The sequence below is a fragment of the Centrocercus urophasianus genome, unplaced genomic scaffold (assembly GCF_019232065.1).
Source record: "Centrocercus urophasianus isolate 14NV4802_14NV808 unplaced genomic scaffold, USGS_Curo_1.0 seq_19, whole genome shotgun sequence".
Classification (NCBI taxonomy): Eukaryota; Metazoa; Chordata; class Aves; order Galliformes; family Phasianidae; genus Centrocercus; species Centrocercus urophasianus.
The window spans coordinates 1,071,385-1,095,923 of NW_024884744.1; the positions used below are offsets into that span (position 1 = coordinate 1,071,385).

The 24,539-nt window shown below is 45.7% G+C and overlaps 1 protein-coding gene across 9 annotated transcripts in view; it reads left to right on the plus strand.

Annotated features, from left to right (window-relative positions):
• Nucleotides 1-1,316: 1,316 nt before the first annotated feature.
• LEKR1 (leucine, glutamate and lysine rich 1) overlaps nt 1,317-24,539 on the plus strand; it is a 38,694-nt gene continuing 15,471 nt past the window's right edge. The window contains exons 1-6 of one of the 9 annotated variants that reach the window (XM_042820383.1): nt 1,317-1,384; nt 8,690-9,403; nt 11,225-11,439; nt 15,842-15,961; nt 16,523-16,698; nt 18,031-18,216. In XM_042820383.1, coding sequence (XP_042676317.1) covers nt 9,374-9,403; nt 11,225-11,439; nt 15,842-15,961; nt 16,523-16,698; nt 18,031-18,216 — 727 coding nt within the window. In that variant the 5' untranslated portion in view covers nt 1,317-1,384; nt 8,690-9,373. Of the gene's footprint in view, nt 1,385-1,945; nt 2,151-2,924; nt 9,404-11,224; nt 11,440-15,841; nt 15,962-16,522; nt 16,699-18,030; nt 18,217-24,539 lie in introns of those variants that run through there. The other 8 variants (XM_042820381.1, XM_042820382.1, XM_042820387.1 and 5 more) reach the window with 8 other exon arrangements.

The window sequence follows — 24,539 nt, forward strand, 5'->3', positions numbered from 1 at the left end:
TGAGGTGCCCCCAAAGCACAGCCACAGCCCTGCTGCAGACACGGGACTGGCAGTGGGCTTCTTGCAGGGAGTGGTTGCTGAGAGCAAGGCGTGAGCTGCCTGTCCTGTGTGATGTTTCCCCTGGGGACCCCCAGATCTTGAGTGCAGCAAGGAGAGCCCTGAGCTGAATGCTTGGACCTTTCAGCCCCCATGACAGTCCCCTCACAGCCCCCCATCTCAGTCCCCTCAGCCACCACGTCAGCCCCTCGGCAACCCCCTCATGGCTCCCCACAGTACTCCCTTTAGTACTTGGACATCCTTCCCACAGCCCATCCATGTCAGCCCCTCACGGCCCTCTGTCCATACTCACCTCCTCCCCCCCCCCCCACCCACCCCTCCCCTTTCCCCCCTCCCGGTCCCCACGATGCCGTCCTCCCAGCTTTCACATCCATCCCCTCAGCCCCACCCCATCTCAGCCTCCCCAACCCCATGGCAGACCCTTGCAGCCCCACATCTCTAACGGCGCCCAAATCCATCCCTCCGACCCCACTTCAATCCGCTCAGCCCCAGGTCAATCGCAGCCCTCCAGGTCAATCGCAGCCCCCTATCCATCCTCTCAGCCACCCCTCAGCTCTCTCGCAGCCCCTACAGCGGTCCCCTCGGCCCCGTGGCAGCGCAGCCCCCGCACCGATCACCCCGACCCCCACACGCGTCCCCTCAGCCCCACGTCGGTCACAGCCCCTCGTCCCTAAGAGCCGCACGGCATCCCCCGGCCCGGGGCCACGCGGGGTCGGGCAGGGAGCGCCGCGTGCCGCCCCGCCGCTTTCCCGACAACCGCGCCGCGCTGATCTCATCGCCGCGCCGCACGGCAGCTCTTCCCCGCACGGTACGGGCGGCCATCGCGTGCGAGCCGCTTCCCCGCCCCCCGCCCCGCCGCTCCGGCAGCACGCAGGGCGAACAGCTGCTGCGAAGGCGCCGATCAAAGCCTCGCGCTTGGCTTTTCGCACCGCTCCTCATGAAATACCTCCAGCCCTTATTTATTTATTTATTCTTTCTTGCTCGCTCGCTCGCTTTCTCCTGACCTTTGGACATCTGTTCCCTCTGCGTGCGACCGCGCGATTACTTCTTTAACTTGGGGTGACGGCCCCGGGGAGGGGACGCAAGCTCCTTATCCCCCGCCTCGCGGAGCGGCGCGGGGAGCCGACCCGGGGCTGCCAAGCCGGGGATTAACTGCGCCGCGCCGCCCGGGGCCGGCACGCAAAGCGGGAGCGGGTCACGGCGGGGCACACGCGAGGCGGCGGCGGCCCCGGGGAGAAAGAACCCCGCCGGGCGGCCGTCCCGCCGCGTCCGTGCCTTTTCTGATGCTCGCGTCTTTTCCCGATTGACGCCGTTTGGTCGCTTTGCTGTAAGCTCGGCGGGTTTGGCCCGGAGCCGGTTCACGCAGAGGTTGAGCAGATGGCTCGCGTTCTGACACGCCGCTGACCCGGGCCGAGGGGAAAACAGCCAGACGGCTAGCGGGCTTTGCGGGAACAGCGCGGCCGTGTGCGGCGCTCGGGGAGCGCGGAGGCATAGCCGGCACGATGGGGGGCCGGTAACTTAACCGGGGGGCTCCGGTGAATGAATGACGTCACTGTACGACTGAGATAACGGGGGGGTGCTCAGGTGATGACGTCACTGTACGACTGAGATAACGGGGGGGGCTCAGGTGATGACGTCACTGTACGATTGAGATAACGGGGGGGCTCAGGTGAATGAATGACGTCACTGTACGACTGAGCTAACCGGAGGGGGGGTTTCAGGTGAATGACGTCACTGAGGGGCTGAGGTCACTGAGTGCGTTCCCGCGCGCTCCACGTTCCCTTCGCGGGTGCGCGCCGCTGTCACGTGACGCACGCACGCACGCACGCGCCGTTGCCGTGGTGACGGAGGAAGCCGTTGGGGCCGGGAAATGGCCGCCCCCAGCGCCCGCACCTTGCCGGGCCTCGGCCTCTCCCTTGCGGTGCGGCTGTGTGTGGGGGCTCACAGGCCGTGCCTCCCTCCATTCCCTCCCTTCATCTCCCTTCTCCTGGCCTTCCTGAGGCAGAGCGCGCTCTGACTGCCCGAGCTCTGTCGGTTCCCCGGCCATGCAGCGGCACGTCCCTGTGCACGCCTTGCCCGAGGCGATTCAGAAGGTACGGAACGGGAAGGAGCGGCGAACCTTGTGGGGTCGGGACCTGCAGGAGTGTTCTGTTGGCCTCAGAGCGTCGGGAACCACAGAGCGTAGCTTGGTTCTGGGTAGGGTTGGTTTTGTCACATACGGAGTGTGGTTACGGGCAGTAGTACTAGATGTGATTCTGCAGGTGTGCTCACAGGAACGCATTCACTGTATGTGCTGCTATCGATAGCAGGTGAGGCTCCAGCTTTATCCCACACAGCGTGTTCTGTGCCATAAGTTTGGAATCCATCAGCAGAAGGTTGGCCAGCAGGGACAGGGAGGTGATTGTCCCCATCTGCAGCGCTGCGTCCAGGTCTGGAGCCCCCAGTACAAGAAAGACAGAGAGCTGTTGGAGGGGGTCCAGAGGAGCCACAGAGATGATCAGGGACTGCAGCACCTCCCCTGTGAAGGCAGGCTGAGGGAGCTGGGCTTGTTCAGCATGGAGAAAAGAAGGCTGTGGGGTGACCTCATTGCAGCCTTTCTGTACCTAAAGGGGAGACAGGAGGGGAGTCAACTCTTGGAAAGGGTCGATATCTGCAGGACGAGGGGAAATGATTTTAAGTTGAGGGAGAGAAGATTTAGGTTGGATGTCAGGGGGAAGTTCTACACTATGAGAGTGGTGAAGTGCTGGAACAGCTGCCCAGAGAGGCTGTGGATGCCCCATCCATCCCTAGAGGTGTTCAAGGCCAGGTTGGATGGGGCCATGGGCAGCCTGGGCTGGTATTAAATAGGGAGGTTGGTGGCCCTGTGTGTGGCGGGGGGGTTGGAGATTCATGATCCTTGAGGTCCCTTCCAACCTGGGGCATTCTGGGATTCTGTGAATGCCTACGTGTAATCGTTCTGAAGAAGTGCAAATGCAATTAGGAACAGAAGATTCTGCCTAATCCTCTCTCTGTATCTTCTCACTGTGTGTGAGGGTGCTCTTTTTTTGGGAAACCGATTCCTACCGAAGTAATAAAGCTGTTGTTTGTAGGGGGCATCCAGTGGGCAGGCTGTGTGCACGTGATGATGCACACGAGTGGAACACAACTCACTTCTTGTTACACTCTGAAGCTTTCACTTTGACACTGAAACACCCAGCTGTCCTCTATTTATTTATTTATTTATTTATTTATTTATTTAATTATGTGTCTCTACTAATCAACAAGTAATCTAAGCATTTTCTCTGCTTAGGCTAGCAGAGTCTGCATAAATTCTTCCTGGAATAGTCAAGAATACCGTTGAGACAGTTTCTGAACCATCAGTGATGATTGCAGAAAATTCAGAGATTGGGTAAGATAGGCAAAGCAAGAGAAGGAAAGTACTTAGGTAAGGGATGAACCTGGGAATCTTATAGAGCCACCAGCAACTTTCTTGGCAGCAGGAAATCACTTTTTGTTTATTTGGAAATCACTTTGCAAGCATCAGCGGGATAAGCCGGTTAGGAAAAATCAGTGCAAGTTTCTCAACCAAACAAGCATGCCAAGCTAAGAGATGAGGTTCAGTGGAACATTGTTCCAGATCCAGTACTGCTCTGTGCTTTCCCATGACTTGAAGCTGTAGCTGGTGGCCCTTCAGCCACCTGTCTTTCTCTTGGCTTGGTTCCTGACCTAGTTCCCAATCAGAGTGCTGTGCATGTGCTGACATGAGGAGGAGGCAGGTGTGAGAGCAGGCACAAACTGGGCAGGAAGTAGGTGACCTTATTTCATCCAATGGGATTGTCAGTGTTTGCTAGTTTTTGTTGACCTGGGTTTTAGCTTACAGTAAGGAACACACTGGTGCCAATCTAGGAGGGATTGTGAGTGCTTTGTCTGCAGCATTAAGAATATCTTAGTAAGAACAGGGCATATTTAGAACAAATGGGTCAGATCCATTAATACAAAATATGCAGCATCAGGAAGGCATTAATACAGGAATTGTGTGTGAAACTTGGCCTCAATTATCTTCTCATCAGAGCTGCTGAGGTGTTGATTCTGAACTGCAGACTTGAAGAGTAACACTGCTGGTGGGATCTAGAAAGAGCAAAAGTGGCAAAGAGCTTAAAAGCTCTGTTCTGCTAGTAATTGGCAATAAAACTAGATTTGCTTATTATAGAAGATGCTTGAGGGCACAGTAACAGTATTCACATGTGTAGGAAGGCAGTGGCTGTCTTCCACCTCAGATACAAATTAATCTTATCTTCACTGTTCTAGACATGCTTTGGTTGGATGAGAGGAACTCCAGAAATTGGGGTAGTGAGCACTGGAGCAGCTCACCCAGGGAAGCTGTGGAATTCTTCCTGTGCTGCTGCAGAGGGCAAATAAAACCAATTTTTGCTTTGGAGTGGAGCACAGAGCTCTTGAGCTCTGTTTCAGCTCTGTGGTGTCCTGTTAACAAAAACATCTCTGTGCAGAAGGTGCTTCTAAATATGAACACGAGTATTCTCAAGTTCCTGTCCCATCCCACCCAGTCACCTCAGTGTGAGATACATGAGTTCTAAGGCAATGACAGGCCAAGATTTTGGGATCAGTTAAGAGCCGTGGTTTTACACATCCTCTGCTGCTGCTCAGTTTCTTCACTCAGTTGTAGTTACAAGGTGGGGGCTTGGTTACCTCGCCCTCACAATTTCCTGTATATGTATTTTTTTACCTTTTATGTACACATTCTTATTCCCTTCACATTCTCTGCTTCTTAGATTTTATAGCATCTCTTTTGGAATCTTTCAGTTTGCTCCTAGCATAAGTAGGACTTGTGCCAGCTGTAGCTCATTGTGCCAGACAGAGCACATGCTCCCAACATGCAGCTAACTGGCCAGTGGAACATATGTATCCAGGGGGAGTACGTTAAGCACTGCAATTTCTGCTGCAGAATCAAGAATGCTCAAGCCTGGGTGCTGGTTTGGATTGGCTTGCTTGGCTTGTGATGTTGCAGTGCTCAGAGCAGATCAGAGTAAGGGATGCAGAGCTGTCATCGTTTCTCTCTTCCATGCTGTGGGTGCATGGAGCTTTGTGAGTTGTCAGCACTTTGAGCAGCAATATCACTGCCTCCAAAACAATGCTCTTCTGGAGGATGTGGTGCTGAGGGATAGGAATACAGCCTATCCTGCAGGCAGCTCAGTTGCCAGAGTCTGCCTGGGAGGAAGACCTGTTGCAGTGAAGCCATGGATGCCGTAGCAGAAGCTGAAATAAATTGGCAGGCTGGGCCCAGCAGGTGTTGACCACTACATTTATTAAAACTTTAAAGGTTTTAATCTAGAGAGGAAGAAGCTTCTTGACATTTTGTTATTAAATGATAGATGAGGAGGGACTTAGTTGATATGAACTTGAGGAATCTTTGGCTTTGAAAATCATGTAAGAACTTTAGATGGCCCTGGTTCTCTGTCTCCCCCTTCTACTGCCTTTGTGAGCTCTTGTGCCATACACATTGCAAGATGAGTGCTAAACGGGGGGGAAAAACCCAGCAGGTAAGTGAGCATCCACGTGTCCTTTCAGTGTGAGTAGATTGCCAGTTTTTCATCTCAGTGAAGCGGGAAGCAAAACTGCAGCCACCTACAGAAGAGGGTCAAGTGACACCCTGAGTCATTAAGGCAGCAAACAAAGTTACATCTCATTTTATATCTTACTTGGCAAATAGGTGATCCTTACTTAATACCAATAGCAAAATGAATTGGGCACGAGATATCCTTAAGTATTAGCAGTTCTCATCCTGGGAGCTTAAGAAAGTGAACGAAACAGGAGCTTTGAAGTTGTGTTGTACATCAGTACAGGACGTTCCATGGTATTTGACTCTCCACAAAACATCATGTGCATTGCTAGCAGCAAGTGGTTACTGATTAGATTGGCCCCATGTGCTATAGATTGAGTGCACTATGGCGTCTTTATGAGCACATCTTTCCTTACTTTTCTTTGCTCCCTTTGAACCTGGGATTATTTTTCTTTCCATAGGTTCTTACACAGTTCCAGCTGTGTTAATTGGCTGAAGAGTCAAAGCTGTCCTGTCCATTGAGACTGACTTTGTAGATGTGGCGTGCAGTGTAGCTATGTGTGTAATACTTGAAGCAGTGTTGGTACCAACAGCAGTTTAGAAGCAGCACTGTTTCTGTTCACGCCCTCTGGATGAGCACAGTGACATAATGTGAATGTTCTCAGTGGCTGTAACGTGCTTTGGAAAAGATAGCAAATTTCTGCTTGTTTTTGCTAAAAGCCACGTATTGCAGCGTACAGAGATGTGCAGCTCTGCTGGCTGAGCTGTGGGGCTGTGGTTGCTTTGGGCCTAACGGGATTAGCAACCTGCTATGTTACCAGTGTTTGTTGGGGTACTGGAGGATTTGTAGGAGCAGTTCTTCTGAATGTGAATAATGATCTTCAGTTCTGAGAGTTCTGGAGTCACCGTGAGGTGTTTTGATCTCTTGCTGTATTCATACAGGGCTGGGGCTGTACTCACTGTGCTCAAGTGTTCCTGCGTCCTGTCCTGAGCCAGCATCCAAGCACGTTGCTGGGAGCTGCAGGGATTACAGGAGCCCTTGCCTCATGAGCAGCGCGGCCTGCGCGGCACCGTGGGCATGTGGTCAGTGTTAGCAGTGCTCGTGTGGGGCTCTGCTGTTACTTGCAGTGCTGTACATCTTTATGATTCATTAGTCTGCTTTAAACGCAAGCAGGAAACCATTAAAGCTACCTGAAATATGAGTATTATTTCCTGTTGTGGCAAACTAATTATCTCGGGGCATATTTGGAATGAAATGTTTGGGACTGGGGCATTCTGTTTTTACTGCAATCCTTAGTGGTATTTATATGTATTCGAGGCAAGTACTGTGGCTTGTATTTTGCATCTGCTGCTTTTATGGATGTTGAGAAAATAATTATGTAGGCAGCATGGCTTAGCATTGCAACCTGCAGTGGCTCAGCATTGCAGCATGGAACGCTTTCAGACTTGATGCTGGCTGCAAACTGCCCACAGAAAACTGTGTTTTTAAAGAAGTGAAATTTCAACAGGGACTCTTAGAATCCTTCAATGAAAAAACAGGTAATTTCTATCAGGTAACTCTTTGCACATGGAGCAGAAATCTCCACTGTCTTCCGAGAGTATTATTTGTGTGGCTGCCGTAACCATTTCTTTTTGTGTGACAGATCCCAGGTAGCATGCTAGGAGAGGGAAAATAGAGTGAGAGAAATGAAAGTAGTGTGGCAGAGGGGGTTAAAATGAGAAGAAAGTGCATTCACATAATCAGGTCAAATCAAACAGGCAGAATAAAACGACCAGTATACAGGAATAATTTAAGAGTGCACAACTGCAATGTCATGCAGTTCTGTTTTCTGGAGTTCTGTGTGTTGCTGTGGGACGAGGGCAGCTCAGACAAATGCAGTGTAGTGTTGGTTTTGTCTGCTATTGGGCCAGTTCTTGCTTCAGCAGCCTCAGCTTGCTGGGGCAGATGGGGCAATTAGTGCAGCATTGTGTCCCAGGGGCACGGAGTGCTGCCATCCCCCAAAGCTCTGCCTCCCTGCGCTGCAGGAGTACATAAGTGTGGTGCATCAGTGCTCCTGGCCCTGTGCTTTCATTTCATGGGCCACACGGACGTACTCCAGACTTTTTAGATAATCTCCCTGCCTGAGGACTTAAGGTCTTGCTTTTAGCTATTTCTCAGTTTCCCTCTGTTGGCTGTTTCCAGCATTGGTGGCCATATTCTGGTCCATTAATGCCCAGGTGCTGCTGAGTCCCTAAGGAGATGCTTTTCCTTTAATGAGAGCTTAGGTCTTTAGTGTTTGTTGTCAGTGGAATTGGAAATACAAGCAGAAGAAAGCACAGTGCCCAAGTCAACGCCCCCTGTAGCGTTTCGGTCAAGCAGAAATGATGTAAATTCCCATCCTGCTACTTCAGAAGCTTGAAAAGAAGCTTGTTATTCAAAGGGCTAAAAATGGGCCAGACCACCCGTCTTTTTTTCCCCTTATAACTTATGCTGTCCGTATGCTCGCAGCGTTGAGTCAGACAGATGTGACTACCCATCTCCACTGCTCCTGGGAGCCGAGATCCATGTAACCATGGAGTAACAGGAGTTCTTCCAACACTGAACACAGCTCTCGGTCGGAACTACTCCCACGGATGCTGTAGTGGAACAGCTGCTGGAGCAGCACAGCTCGGGGTGCTGCCTCGTGATGTGGTTTGTTCTGGACGTAGCTCTCATCCTTTAGAGCATCTGGTGTAACGTATGTCAGAGCCGTAGCTCAAAACCTTCCTTGTTTCAACGTTTTGTCCTCAGCGAGTTTCTTTGTTTCTCCTTTTGCTGTGAGCACACAGTACTGTTCTGCTAAATCAAATATCAGGGTTGCTTTTGGTATCCCTCTGTTATCTTTTTATGTCCTATTTGCCCTCGGTATCCCTGTTCAGGTTGACCAAAACCACGATATTGAATCACCTTCAGGTTTTAAAAAATCTCATTTCTTTTTCTGTTCACTGCTTATCCTCACAGTCTCTTTTCTGTTGCACTTCTGATTTTTTTTTTTCATTTTCTGTTCTTTCCAAACTGGGTGTTTTTTTTTTTTCTCTTATCTCAAATACAAACAGGAAAAAGATGATGACAACAATCCTTTGGTCAAATGTAAATAGGAAAATATGGAATCAGCACAGATCTCCTAGTGGTTACTCTGTGATAATCCCCTCCCAGAAGAGGCAGCTCTGTAAGCAAAAGAACTAACAAAGACGTGTTTCCTATGTGCTTGTGCATAGTGGCTGGTGAGCCTTGGTGCCTTGGGTACCAGGAACAATCTCAAGTGGGATCTTCTCCTGCACAGGCCTGCATAAGGTTCTCCCTGCATGCATTACCTGCGCAGGGTAATGGGACTGAGCCGTGCTCCAGGGCATTCCTTAGTAAGGGATCAAGCCCTTCGTGCCCACCTGGCTGTGTGACACCTGTAGAGCACAGTACTCGTGCCTTCAGTGCCAGGGTCACTGATAAATGACCAAACATCCTGGTTCACAGTGACTGAAGGATGACCACAGAGAACTACATGCACAAACAAAGCAATCTTATTTCTCTGGAAAACTGTGCAAAGCCCAAATCCATCTCGTTTGCAAGTCATTTTGAAGGCGTGCTAATGCTCTCTGGCTTCAGCCTTTGAATCAGTGGAGCTGCAAGATGGCTTTGTCACTGTGTTGGTGGAGTGAGATCAGCACCTGCAGCACAGCAGTGTTCCTCTGTTTGGTGCTCCAGGAGATGCTTCGGGTGCCGGCGAGGAGAGCTCTGCTTTGATGCTGGCAATGAAAACTAAGGAGAGCTTGGTGAGCTCGTGTTATGGTGGTGTTTTTCAATCCTGGTACCCAGTGAAATTCCTATAGCTGTTTGTCTGAAAGGCAGAAGTGCTGCAGGAGAGCACGGTGTTCTTTGGGGGATAAGAGCCCCCTCTCTGTCCTCCTTATAACAGCTCATTTCATCCCTTTTCAATAGAGTAATTTTAGTGCTCTGGAACCTAACGATGTTTATCCCGAGTAACAGTTTCATATTTCCGAGCACGGTTTGCAGCTGCCAGGAAAAACAAGCTTGGGTTTTCAGTTCATTCAGAGCAACTGTAACGAGGAGAGTTTTAAACAGGGGCAAAACTTAGAAATTGGAAAATAAAGTTTGGTCTGGAGATTCCGGGGCAGCCTGAAATATTGTTTTTTTCTCATGCTGTATCTAAACTGTGGGGTAATGGATCTCCTCATAGTTTGTTTTTAAGAGCTGTTTTCCTGCCTCTAAGCATTGCTTATTTCCATTTATCCCAGTGTTTCAAAATGTCCTTATTTTAATTTTCTAGAGCACAAGGAATTCTTACATTTTACTCATTTCTCTTAAACTGTTTGCAGTCTTTCATTTTTTTGACTTTTTGTAAGGCATTTTGTTATAAAACTTGTAACTGTTGATAACTGCATGATAGGTTGAAGGCTGCTTTAAATGCTTATTGGACAAACAACTACAGCTCTGGCTGCCATCAGTTTCCAACTGCCGTACCTCAAAGCTTGCCCATAACTTTCTGTTGCTTGGAAGTTGTCCTTCAGCTGTGCAACGAGTGTCCTCTGCTCCAGTCACATTTCTGACTGTTTCCTCACAAACGCATCTGTGCTGCTATCCAAGAATGGGATGCGTTCCAGAGTGGCAGAATGAGATCAGCTCAGGATGGAAGGAGCCTGAGGAGATCCCTCAGCACAACCCTTGGTCACAGAGGGAGCCAGAAGGGACAGGGAATGGGATCCTGCCTGCTTGTGTCCTGCTCTGTGCTTGCATGTCCCACGTGTGGTGTCACAGCGCTGCGTGGCTCTGGCTGGCACAGTCAGTCTGTATGCCTTTCTTGGGCAGGCTTGGTCCTGTGTCACTGTAAGCTGAGTGGTTTTGCTTTTTGTTTCCTGGAAATGAAAGTGGTTACAATACACAGGGATAACTGATACCCTGAGTAGCAAGGGTGAATCAAAGTCCGAGCAGCCTGGTCATTTCTGTGACGTGTCGCTTACTGCAGAGCTCAGCGATTTCATTGCTTACAAGAGTGTTTCCCACTTTAATAGATGGTGTTTCAATTAATGTCTTTAGGTATTTTACCAATGATGAAATTTCATACCTAGCAAACTGCTTACACTTTCCACCACATTCAAGTGCCATTTGCACTGTATCACAGTGGCAGGACCCTTACTTGGGTTATTTCTGTAGGTGACTGAATTACATTACATTACACTACTTATTTTTCCTTTTGTCTTCTCAGCTGGGTGTGAGTTGTCAAAAAAAAAAAAAAAAAAAAACACAGTAATTAACATTTTTCTGGCTCATGCAAGAGGAGATTTCATTAAAGAGTGAACTTAGCAAAGCACAGAAGGCTTCATCTTATTTGAAATTAATGTATTAAACATAACTCAGAAATATTTCAGTGTAGAGTTCTGGAGGAAGCTCCTGCATAGTAAACTGCATAGCTGATTATCCTGTGAAGATTCTGGTGAGCAAAAGTACAATCTGATCATAAACGTTCCAAAGTGTTACAGAGTTTAGACTGTGTTTAAATCACGCCAGTGGCTCTGATTTTGTCGCTGCATTCAGCTAGTTTCTTGCAGCACTCTAACAGTTTCCTCTCTCCCTAGATGTCTCGGGACCAGACGGTGTGCAAGTACTGTGGCGTCAGCTATTTGATACTGCATGAGTTTAAGGTGATGGAAGAAAAAATAAAAGCAATGGAAAAGGAGATTAAGTTTTATGAAGGAAGTCTAGAACGGGAAAAGGGACTTCAAGAAGAACTGCAGTCCCTTTACCAAGACCTTGAGCGCTGCCGAAATGATGGGAAATCCAAAACAGAAAGGTCAGAGCATGTTGTCCAGTGTGATGTTTTTCCTCATGTGTGTGTATTAGGTCACGTCATTCCCAAGAAGTGAAAACTACTAGTAAGTTTTATCTTTTTCATCAGATATAACAAATATACTGTAATATGTCAGTCACACTTTGTGGCGTTCTCTAGACATGAGTTTTGAATTCTTTAGTGGTTTAGAAACAGTCAACATACTTAAAGGAGAAGAAAGGCTGGAAGGCAGTTTGGGGGTATTTCTCCCCCCCCCATGCCAGTCCAAGTGAAAATGATCAAATATTTCATCTTATCATTTTGTCATTAAAACATTTGTAATACTTCTGAAGAAATCCCACAGCCCAGGAGTTTCACCATTCTGAAGTTTGCACTTACTGTCTCATAGTAACACAAAACATCAGCGTTTGTGCCCTGAGAAGCTCACAGTTCGCTATGTGTATGATGATATAGAAAAGCAAATGATGATACAGAGCACTAAAACAATTCTGAACAGTTCTGAACGTCTTGGGGGCTGCTCGTGGCTGTGCTCCTCTGAAGTAGGAGCCTGCAAACGCTTACTGCTTTACTGTTGCAAAGGTCCTCCTAGTTCAAAGGGGTCTTTTGTATTCTCCAGAATTCCAGTACTGCAAAATGTCTTTGTGTTCAAGTGGAACAACAGTTAGAACAGTGTGGTGCGAGCAGAGGAAGCAGAAACTTGTTGGTAATTCCTTGCTCATCTGAATCACGCTGTCAGAAGCTCAAGTATGGGTCAGTCCTTCTGGTCCTAAGGGCTGCTGTTCCTCGTGTGACTGATTTACAGCTAGCAGCAATGGACCTAAGCCTGAAAATACAAAGCATTTGGGGTATGTAGGTGCTCTCCTAGGAGACTGGGAACCCTGGAGGAGAAACAGCTATGGATTGTTTGTAGCTGAAGTGCTCTCATCCATTTACTTTTTCACTTTGTTTTGTGAATAACTCAAATACTGTAGCACTTGGACATGGCTGTTAATGGCTTCTGTTTAGGACAGCATTTGGTAATATAGCAAATAGAACATTCATTTGAACACACAAGTTCACACAAGCTTGAATAAGACACACATTTTGTGCCTCACCCTGCTCATAACTGTATTTCAACACTTTTTCATTGGAGCTGAACTGCCTCCCCCCCAAATTGTCAATGTTTCTTTGGTTTGACAGCATGTTTCTGAAGTGCGTTGCTCCTTGTTCCTCCCAGGGCTCTGGGTGGCAACTGTAGCAGCAACAGCACTCTGTGTGTTAGCAGGTAGGTGACGGCGTGTTCCTGATGAGGACCATTTGCCCCAGCAGGAATTACATTCTCCTTTAGCTGACTTTTTGTAGCAAAGCCGGAAGAGTTACTGAAAATTTTATCTCTGCGTTTTTCCCCCTAAGGCTTGATTTGATTTAAAACCTGCTGAAATGAAACGGAGTACATTCAGTAGGCTTTCATTCAGACCATAAATCAACTATTGTGCCTTGTTAAATCAGCTGTCTAAATATTCCTTATCTCCTTTGTACTGTCCCGGGTCTGCCGTGTTACCTTGGGCCGCTGGCACAAGCTGACTGCTCGGCGTATTAGCTTCTTCCTGGTTCTTGTTGACAAATCTCTCTTCCCAAACTGCAAGTTTTTATCAGAAACCAAATACACCCTTTTTCATCTCTGGTAGACCAAGAGATTTAATCTTTCTTGTTAGATGCAGCCGGTTTCATTTTTATATTCCTTTTTGGTTCCTGTGTTGCTATTGTCTGTACCTGTGGTTAACCTTGAAAGCCGCCTGGGAACTTCAGCTCTTGTGGAACTTGGTCCCCTGCCCTTCTGGGACTTGCTCAGAAGAAGGGGAATTGTCACAGGCTTACCACCCCATCTTCTGGAGGTGCAGGTGTGCTGGAATTGAGCCCCTCTGCATGGGAGCCCTGCGCTCCCTGGGGCTGAACTTACTGACCTCACTGCACGTGGGTACCCTCTATTTACAGGACCCACGTGCACGTATCACCCACAGCCTGATCATTTTTCTAACTAGCAATCTAAAAAATATAAAATAGGCTTAAAAATGCTTTTTAAAGATGACAGTGCTGAGCAACATGGATGTGAGAAGAAGCAAAAACATCTTATGATGTATAGAGACCAGAAGAAGTATATAGATATCACCAAGTAAGGCTTGTCTAAGATCCCTTGTAAATGTATTCCTGAAAACACTTTTTACAAATCAAGCAGAAGGAGTTAACTGTTGATTACTGCCATGCCTTAACATCATTTCTTTTCTATGCAGTTATCAAATTGCTCGTAACTACGATCTCCTTTTTCAATCTTCCATTCAGATAACTCCACTCCCTTAGAAGTGATTCCTGAGTGAAGCTGTGAGGGCAGAGATTCAGTAGGTTGTAATTACTGGAGCTGAAACTGGTAGCCAGATAGGTAGCACTGGGAAATAAAATATTGGCTTTCTTCAGAGATGGGTTTTGAGCTGGTTGTGATGAGGGAACCATCTTTGTCATTGTTTGCCAGGCTGATGTGCAGCTTTACCTTTGCTTGAATGCAGATAATCCAGACTGCCCTCACAATAGGCTTTATTTCTTTTGAGGTAATAAAGATAACAATTAATGCAAGATCACTGTGTTCTCATACTTCTCTTATAATTAAGTCACTGAGTGGTCTACTGAACTCTGAACTTTGTGTAAATATCACCCAAATAACATGCTTATTTTGTCCTCCTTATGGGAATGAGAGTAAACAGAGTGCAAATGTCTTGCCTTGTCTACCTGTTTTTTTGTGTGAGTGATGAAAAAATATTGATAATGTCACTTTGAAACCGAGGGTGCAGTTCTATGCTGACCTCATTATACCAAATCTTTGGAATGGAAAGGGAAAGCAAATGTCTGCTCTTACTTGCGAGTTGCATTTTAAAACTAAAATGCAAAGGCATTTACAGGCAGGTAGGGGAAATTTTTCCTAGGGAGGTAATGCCAAAATTAAAAATATCTGTATATATATTTCCCTTTCAGTGATCACAGTTGGGCCCCAACAACTTGCTTCTTGAGTACCAGATGTTCGGTTATGGATTTGGCTGAGCTCTGCAGACCCAGGTTTCTCTAGCAGGACTGCTGCTTGTTAGATTTGCATTTTCATGCAGATGCATTATAGATGATCCACCTGATAACATTAGCTAACACACATGAATGTTAAGGCTTAACTTCTTGCTACAAATCATTCTTGTTTTCTCTTTATTTCTAAAATTGAAGGAAATGCTGGTGTAATACCTCTGCCATCCTTTGGTTTCATGAAGTACTTGTGGATTCAAGTATTTATTTGCTAGTGACAGTGAGTCACTCGTAGACAAATGGATCATTTATTTACTTGACTTCCACAAGTTGGCTCAGCTGTTTGTTCTGTGCACTTCCATTCATTTCACTACAATTGTGGGAATAACTCAGGAGTTGTTGAAAGAACAATGTTTTCGATTAGATAGTTAACACTGCTGTAGCTGTGCCTGAAAGCTAAACAGGTCAGAACCACTGCTGTGATGAGAATGTTCAAAAGGTCATTTTTTTTAAGATGCCAAGAGAAAAGTATGGATGAGCTACCAAGTCTTGTGGACAGCATGGCAACTGTGGGTTGTGGCCTGTGTGTGCAGCAGGGCTGTGGTGGGATGGAAAGCTCCCCATTGCGCCCCAGGGCCCATCCTCCTCATGCAAGCAGGTGCTAGTGGAAAAGACATGCTGGGTTTCTTGTCCCATGTGTCATCACGGGGCCATTTTGTTTCAGAATATAAGTACAGAAATTAAAGCAAGTCACATGAGGACATGTGGAGGTTGCTCTATGATTACCAAGTAACGATTATGAAGAAGCCACGTGCCAGTGTTAGCAAATGCACTCAGCAGCCATCCGCAGCAGGCATCTCAGCACGATGTCAGGGCGTTGTGTGAGATGTGCCCAATGCAGCACGTGCTCTGCCTGCCCTGGGTTTGAGCTGGGCTGTGCCCTGGGCTGGTCTGGCTGGCAAGAGGTGAGGCTGGGAAAGCCCACAGGCAGCGAAAGCCCCGTCTCGCTCAGCACACTGCACCGTCTGGTCAGCTGGCTGGTTTCAGTCCTACTCCTTTGAGGTGAGATGCAGTGCAGCCCCTCTCCTCGGCTGGGTGCTGCAGCAGCCATGAGAAAATGGGGTTTTGCCACTTTGTGCCATACATCTCATAATCTCAGGTACGTGACTGTAACTGAAGCATAGATGGGACGAATTTTAATTTGTATTTTTAATAGGAAGAAGGGTCCTGATAAGACATTCTCCTTTGCTTCTTCCACTTGAAGGTTGATATGTCAGCCTGAAAAAGGCAGATATCATCACTGGAAAGACCTCAGTATATTTTTGTTTTAAAGTTGAGTAATACCTCACTTTATTTACATTTATAGGATAACAAGCCTAACAATGGAGTTAAAAACCAAACAAGATGAACTGAAGAACGTGAAAGAAGATTTGCGGTATTTCCAGGAAGAAAAGGAAGCTGCCCATAAGCAATCCCAGGTGCTCAGGTGAGGACCTAAAAAGCTTTGCTCTTGGCAATGCCTGTGGCAAGTGGTCAGCTGAAAAGATTTTTTTAGATGCAAGGAATGCAGTGAGTGAGAAGTGTTTGGAACCATCTCCTGGTTTTGCTTATCCAGGATATACGAGATGCTGTAGTGCTAGCAGGGGTAACCAGAACATGTGAGTGCTGATATTCTTAGCAGCAGGCTAGCTTTTTCACAACTTGAAAAACATTATAGAACTCTTAGAAGGAAGTGGGTACCTCTTTCAATACAGTGGGAATACAGACTGCTTACATACTGTTTGTAACAGTTCAGCATGAGCCTGCAGAGGCAGTTCTTCAAGCACTGTTGCTCTGATTTCTCAATAAAAAGTAACTGTTTCATTTTTACATGTGAGTTTAAAATCAGTGTTTAGAAGAACATTGAATCTATAGTAAATTTCATCCAACATATTCCATACTGAATTGTAACCCAATATATTATAAAATACGATGTAACAGAAAAGCAGTTATCAGGCTTACAAGTAAGGTATTTTCTCATAGCTGCTGTTATTTTTCTGCTTTGCAGAAGTACACTGGAACACCATTGCTCAACTCTGAGCAGGGCTGTCTCTCTGTTTCCTTTCATCAGAAGAGAACTAGAAAGTATTAAGGAAGTTGTGTCCAGTAACCTGGAGAGCTGGGCTGCCCTGAAAGAAGAAATTTTTCAACAAATAAGAACTGTTAGCAAAGAAGCTTTGACAGGTAAATTATGTTGTTGTGTGCTGGCAGGCAGTGAGTTTGAAAGCTCAAATTTAGGCTTTAATAACACTTCTGCCTCAGCTGAGAGAGCAGTTTTGCTGGAAAAAAAAATAAAATAGTGTAGTGGCAAACTGCACCATCCAGAGGATCCAAAGAAGCTGTGCATTGGCTCTTGCAACTTTAATGCCTTTGGTCACACTTTGCATCCTTGTATTCAAATTCTTGCAGCTTTTTAGTGTGTATCAGTAGATAAACCAGTATTTGGTCTGGAGTCTATGTGTATCAGGATTATAAGGTTGCCAAGTGCTGGTAAGCTGACATCACCTAGCACAGAACTGGTCAGGAAGGTCCTGTCTGCAAAGCCGGCACACAGAAATCGCTCTGTGGCATCCCTTGTTGTAGCAACAACCAAGGGAAATGTCAGTGTCTTGCACTTTGGTTCATGACTTCATCTCCTAATTAGACTGAGCACAGAAAGTATTGTGTGTTCCTAAGAATTCTTCTCCTCCTGTGTTCTCTGTGTTCTTTCTAGCTAATCAGGAGGATATGTACATGCTTTTCTGCAGACACATTCAGGTTCAAGGAGTTTCATAACATTGCTAAGCAAGGTAGTCATGCATCTTTTTTTCCCCTTCTGAGTGATGTTCAGAAGCCCTTATGCTCTGTTTTATGAGTTAACATTTGGTGACATATGATTGTTTTGTTTTGTCTTACTGTATTTTGCAACAAGATTTTCAGAGCTTGTTTTTTACAAGAAACTGCAAGTGAAGAAATGTTAATGAATTGCTACTCTTTACGCCTTTGTTTGAAAAAAGAAATTATGAAACCCATTATGTATGTACATCATTAAACCTTGGTTACTTAATGGCAAGTAAACACAGGCAAAAAACTTCAAACCTTTTGCCATTTACACTGTTTAGTCTAACAATAAATTGATGTAATTGTGGGTAAGGCTACAGAATGCTGAAGTCCTGAAGCTGTGAATCAGGCGTGGAGCAAGGGAAAGTGATGATATTGCCTTCTATCAGGATATAAACATGCTTGTAAAGGTATTTGTCAATATATAGCTCAGAAGACAATACAGGGAAGCAGCTTACCCTTTCCAGAAGTCACTGAAGCCTCCTGAAGAGGCAGTCTCCAAATAAAGATCCTTCTCCTTTAAAAGAGAGTGAAGAAGGGTCACCTTGCACCTGTATGCTTTGTGTTAGCCACAGCTTCTCACCTGCTGCTCAGCCATTGGTTCAGGCCCTCACCTAGCAATCCCCGTACTCAGGTGAGATGCTTTTTAATGAAGGAGGTAAATTTGACAGCAGGCTATGTGCTTTTTCTCCTCAGAAATACCCAAACTGAATCAAAAGTTAGCAAAATCCCAGAGGGAGAATGAGTGCCTTCAGGAAAAGGTAAAACATCTGACTCTGGTGGCTGATACGGTTGAGCTGAAGACTCAACAGCTTCAAACTTCTCTTCAGCAAGGGAGTGAGCTACAAAGCAGATGCCGTGAGCTACAAAAGGAAACATTAGGTAAGAGAATTTTGAGATTCTAAGCAAATAAAATGAAATGTAGGGTTCTGACCATTACTGTGGCTGTACTCAACAGCTGAACTCAGGCTCTAACAAAGCACTGTTATGTATTTAGGTTAGTATTTCTTGAACCTGGTTTCTTTAGAAAGCAGCATAGTATTTGTGGTGCTGACTCAGAGGTGTTTTAAGGCATTTGGAATGCATAGAGGTGGTGCTGTTCCAGGCATGGCTTTGAGCCATCAAATGGGCACTGTGATTACCATGCCCCCTCATGCACAGTATGTGATTTCACATCTAAAGCAGTGGCTCTCCATGCTAGTCATGATGAAGGAATTTCACTGATCCTTCAGTAGCAGTGATAATATCCAACGTGAGACTGAGGAGTGGAAGACTGCAGTGACTGTGGAAGACTCATCCAAAGAGCTATCAACCCAGACTGCCACAGGCAGGTTTTATTTCTGTCACTGTATAACAATGCTGTTAGGAAAGCTCCAGCAGAGGTGGATTTGAATGCCAGATATGAGCAGATAACTTTACAGCCTTCACCTTATTGCCTTTTTGTGGTACAGGCTCTCACTGTACTGAAAATTGCTCAAGCAGGCAGAATCAGTCAGAAAACATTCAAGGTGACTGGCTCAAAACCAGCACCAGAGTTGCAGATCCTGCAGTGTAACCTACAGCAATCATTTATTGCAGTTAATTAAGCTTTCCTTTCTCTGCTAGAAGGGTAGCATTTATAGAAGGAAAGTTTGATGTTTTTCTTGTGCCATTCGAAGAAAGCGTCCTAAGGTTCTTTAGTACAGCAACCTGGATGTTCCACTGGAAGTGCTGATAAATGGCAGTTATTTACAAGTTATCTGAGGGTGATTGTCCCAGGTTCTCTGAACAGAACCCGTGCAGCAGTGCTTTGGTACCTGCTTGTGACTTGGTTGCATAGTGGCATGTTTTGATCGTGTTGTTACTCCTTTTGCCCTGATACCTGACTTCTCTGTTATATATAGCCAAAAAAATTATTTTCACTTTCTTTTTAGGAATATTGTATGCTCTAACTTTGTATAAATAAGCACAAATAGTGGTAAGATGTCAAGCAGTTAGGCCATTTATTATTGGTCTTTGTCTAGAAATCTGAGTGGGTGTACAACCTGACTGCCATGGGGAAAACATGACTGCATTTGACATGTGTTTTTCTAGTACGAAAATTACTAGCAATAAAACAATCTCAGTGCAGGAAAAGCTCCTTCTCAGGCGCACTCTGACATCCCCTTTGTGTTGAAATGCCTTTTAATTTTTCACACAAAAGAAGAAACTTGTGGGTGGCACAAGTTAAACTTCCACTGCTGCCGTGCAGCCTGTTGCAGTTCCTTCCTTAAGCAAGCACTGAGAACAGCTGTGCTTGTGGCGTTCAGGACTGAAGATTTTTCTTGTTGTGAGGTGCCACGTTCAATAAATCTAAGATGATCTTGCTCATTGCTGGGTGAAGTGGCTGTATGTGGGCACGTGAGAGTTTCGGTGATCTCAGTCGTTGTTCACATGCATTCTTGGGAGCTGGAATGTTGGCACTCACTGCTGCTAAAGTCTGAAGTCCGGTCAGTTTGGAGTCCTGGCCTCACTGCTGAAAGGTGGCACCGTTCAAAGCACGGTGCAGGAACTCCAGCAGCAATTACAGGACAGTCTGTCTTCCTTACATGTCTCATCCTGATCCAGGACATCCTCGGGCCTAATAGGACAGTCTGTTAAGCCTTGAAATATGTGGCTTAATATCCTTACGTAAGATATTTGTATTGCCACATTTATACTGGCATGAGAACTACCCGGTGTTACAACTGGAGTTTTGTAAAGCTGTTTGCTTCAGAAATTCCTGTTTCATGTTGGTTTCATGTTTAGATGCATTGTAAAGATAAATCTTCTGCTTTTTCCTCATTTTTTTTTTAAAAACTCTATGCAGAATTGCTTTGTTTTATGTTAGAAGATGAGAGGAGGTTGCTCACAGTCATCTTCTTTTATTTTGTGGTGTTTGCATGGTGCTGCAGCCTGTGTTCTCAAAACCCGGTATAGTTCCTTAAGTTTCTGCTCTGCACTGGGACTTCACTCCAAGCAGTGATATTTACTTTCTAGCTCTTTATGCATAATATAGTGCACTAACTGTAGTGTAGAAGTGCCACATTGTGAGCAGGTTCAGACTAGTTCATGCACAGCATAGCAACTTTGTGCTCAAAAAGAGTGCATCTTTAAGCTTGCAGTGAAGCTTCTGATCTAGTGGCCCAGCTCTGCTCTTTGGATCTTCCCATGTATTCTTGTGTGAGTCTACCACGATTGCTCAGCATTTCCTATGAAAAGAATGTGGTTTTCAATGGCTTTGAATATTGCCAAACTTATTGATTGTTTTTCTAATAAAAATGGACGTAGCTTTCACGAGAGCAAGACAGGTGGGAAAGTTATTGGATTTCATGTTTTATTATGCAAACTTTGTTGAAAAACACGTGAACTTTCTGTTCTCTGAGAAAGGACTTTGGGACTGGGAGGTTTTAAAGTGTTCTTGACATAGAGGACCAAGTTAAACTCGCGTTCAAGCCTCTGGAAACATTAAATACCAATTTGTTACTGTGGTGGCCAAGCTCTGTTTGATGTTCTGGCTGCAGAGCACTGGGCTGAGCAGTGCTTTCCCATGCACTGTTTGTTCAAGTGTCCCTGTGGCTGTCTGTAAATAAGCTCACACTGAGCAGGGAGATGTGAGCCTTGAGTAGCTGGGGTTTCTTCATCCTGCGGGGGGAGGGAAGCAGCATGGCGTGGTAATATAGGGCTCACAGAGGGGGTGGGGGCTATGTGCTGAAAGCAATAACTCTGAGTAAGGCAGTTGTGCTGTGTGGTAGCTGGGAGGAGGGTGCTCACAGCTGCATGTGTTCAGAAAGCCAACGCATGGGTGGCTGTGGGCAGCATCCTCATCTGTACTGCAGGCTCAGTGCTGCTCCTGGGCATCGTGCTGGGCAAGGGGGGATGGCTGCCAAACACTGTGTTTCCCTTCTCCCTCTGGCCTGGCTCCAGCTGATCCTTGGTGGTGTTCTGTTGCACTGTGTATCCTTAGCTGAGCAACAGCTCCCACGTCTTCTCAGGGGCTTCAGAGTTCAGCTTCCATTCCTCGTTCGCCCATGAGTTGAGGAGGGCAGTTGTGCCACTCGTGGAATTTGGCATTAATATAGACAGCTATAGATCTCTGGGTTTGACAAGAAACAAACTGGGATTTATTGAACTAAATTACTGCTCGTCATTTTGATGTAATCCAACTGAAAGTGAGGACGTGACCCTTGGAAGAAAAGGCCTGAAACATTGGAATATTGTGACAAGATTTTATCCGTGTTTGTTAAACCTTTTCCCCTGTTAGCATTGATAGGAGACGTAACCATGAGCTGACATCTGTGGTTTTGTTATTTAAAAAAAAAAAAAAAAGCAACTGTTGTTTTGGTGTTGTTTGTTGATGTGCATTCCAAAGGAATATTTTGGAAGCTGTGTTTCTGTTTATATGGCGACGGAAAGCATCGTGTTGCTCAGGGCTGCTGCCTCTCCCAGGAAGTGCACCGTCCACAGCCTCTCCTCTCACACTGTTTGTAAAGATGTTTCCAGACATGAAGGGTTTTTAGAAAAAAAGAAACAAAAACAGCCTACGTAATGGGTTCACTCCGAAGTTATCTCAGAGGTTGGTGTGACTGGATCCTCCAGCATCTGGGCAGCAGAATGCTGAGCAGAAGGGTCACTGTGACCGCTGCTCAGAATGCTGTGCTGCTCCCCTCCGTGGTTGTTGCTTCCCTGTGTCAGGTTTTGTTTTCAAACTGCGTGTAGTACAAGTTTGAAGTAGCAGACGTTTTGTGGAGAAAACCTGAATAAGTGGTGTATGGAGTTCAAAGAGCAGTAGGGCTCTGAAAAATATTGCAGAGCTAAAATCTCAGCAATGAACGTCAATGCATTAAGCGAGGCGTTCTTTTCTGTTAATAACAAAAAGGTATCAGTTGTTTCATAATGAATCCACTATTAATAGTTTTTTTTTTTAATAGTTTTCAAGGCAAAAAACCTGCTTGCACGCACATTTTTGTTCTGTCCTTCTCAAATTGATTGATAGAGCACAAATCCATCAGCAGGCAGAGGTCTGTCCCTATGGAACACATTGTAAGGTAAAGTGGGGTAACTCATGATGGCAAAAATCAATTTGCTTTTTTGAAACAGAAAACATGTTTTTAATTGTGAAACAAGCATCAGACATCTTTCCATTGTATTAATAACTTGATAGGAATAAGCAGCACGTTTTTATTGCCATGCTTGATCTTAGTGCATGTTACTTCTAGTTAGTAGGTGTGTACTGCATCAGTGTGTCAGAAATCAGTCAGATCTGCTGTGTCTGGGTCTCCTGCTTTTCTTTTTTCCTCTAACTTCCTTTTCTCCACAAACTGTTGATGCTGATATTCCGGTTTTGGCTCTGTACTGAAATAGTTCAGTGCTCCAAACAAACAAAGAAACACACGGAAAGCCAACCCAGCAGGATGTGTTGTTTGCATGTTCTGAAAGGATTCTCGTTTCTGCAAACAACGCTTTGAAAATTCCTGCTTTGTCTATTTGTGTTAAATCTTAAAATATTGCATATTTCATGTGGTGGCAGTCATTTGCAAGAACCGAAACCAGCTCGTAGTTTCTCCCCTTGTTTCGTGGTTCTTGTGACCTTTATGAAAATCACCTGAATGAGTTACGTTTTGCTGGAGGTGTGATTTGATGTGTGATTTCGTACCACTGAGCAGAGTCATGGTGCACCGTTGGTTAGCGAGAGTTGACAGGTCTTGCAAAATGCTGAGCTCCGAGCAAAGCCTGGTGAGCAGTTGTCTGATCAAATAGGCTTCAAAGCACCCCAAAACCCAACAATGCGTTGTGATGGTGATGTCTATATTCTTGTGGTTGGGAGCAGTGGAGGAAGTGCAATAGCATGTGCTGCTAAAAGATAGGTTCTAATATCCCTGCTTTCACTTTTATTACCAGCCAAATCCTTGCCTTGCCTTAGTCATAGTTTCAGAATAACTTTTCTTCACGCATTCGTGGCATTCTAGCTGCCCTCATGGGTGCAGATTTCCCTCTGTATGGATTTAAATTGCTGGCTGTGCATGTGTAATCTGCCTTCTAAGGTTTTTGATGCTCCTGCCTCAAGGTCTATTTAAGTTACTAAATATAAGCTTAGCGGTGGTCTGCTGACATAATGAGACTAATGAGCAATGATACAAAAGTGCAGGCAGCTGTAGGAGTAGCTGGGAAGCTGAAGTGGGGAATGTTAGCACACTTCATAGGAAGAAGGAGCAGCATTTTCATGTACATGAAGTGTCTGTAAGGGCACTTTAAAGACCGCTTTGAAAATCCAAACAGAAAATGGTTTCCTGTAGTTCTAGGGAGGCTGCAGTTCAAGTATCCACTATTCATGCTGCAAGTACTGTTGAAATATTTTGCTATTAATTCCAGCTGCGATGCTAAGAATTTGAAGGGTGAGAGCTGGGGAATGCATTTTGGTGTTTGAAGAGACTGACAAATGGGTTAGACCAAGCAAAGGCTCATTAGTGCTTTTCAGCAGCCTCTTGAAATGGAAGAGGAAATACATGAAAGGAATGAAAGGAACAACGTCCTTGTTCTCTTCAGTTATGTGCTGGGGCAGTGCTGTGCTGGAATGCAATTTCCTTATGGGAGGAAGGTCTCTCTTCACTTCTGCTTTTGGAAAAGCTGGATTCTTCACTCAAGGAAGTGTATCAGTCACATTTTATCTGCTCAGACTAAGCTCTGTGACCAAAAAGAAAAATTGTCTCCCTGGAAGTTATGGACAGAACACTCTTACCTCCAGCTTTCCTAGCCAATAGGTAAGTGACAGCATTTTGACTCAGTTTTAGCACACAGGAGAAGAAGGTCTGTAGGAACAATTCTGACTTGTATCCCAACAACCTTGGCTTTGAAAAGGCAGGAATATATGGAGAAAGCTCAGGCTTAAGGGCCGTATCTTTCTGACTCCAAAAGTCACCGGTTAATCTGGGCAGCAGGGAGCAGGAATAGTTGAGATAGCGTTGTTTCTGGAAGTGAGCACATGTTAAGGTATTGTAAGAGACTGCTGTCCTGTTGGTGGGGGGTATGCAGTTGCTGGTTTATTCTTTTGAGAACGCAGGGATTCTAGACTGGTACCATCGAAACAAAAATGAGAATCTGGTCCCTTCTCCTGCTTTCTCTATGCTTGTTTGATATGCAAGCATGAAAGAAGTAGCGTGGTAGTTCAGAGCGGAGGTGCAGAAGGCCCAGACCTGGCAGTGAGCAGC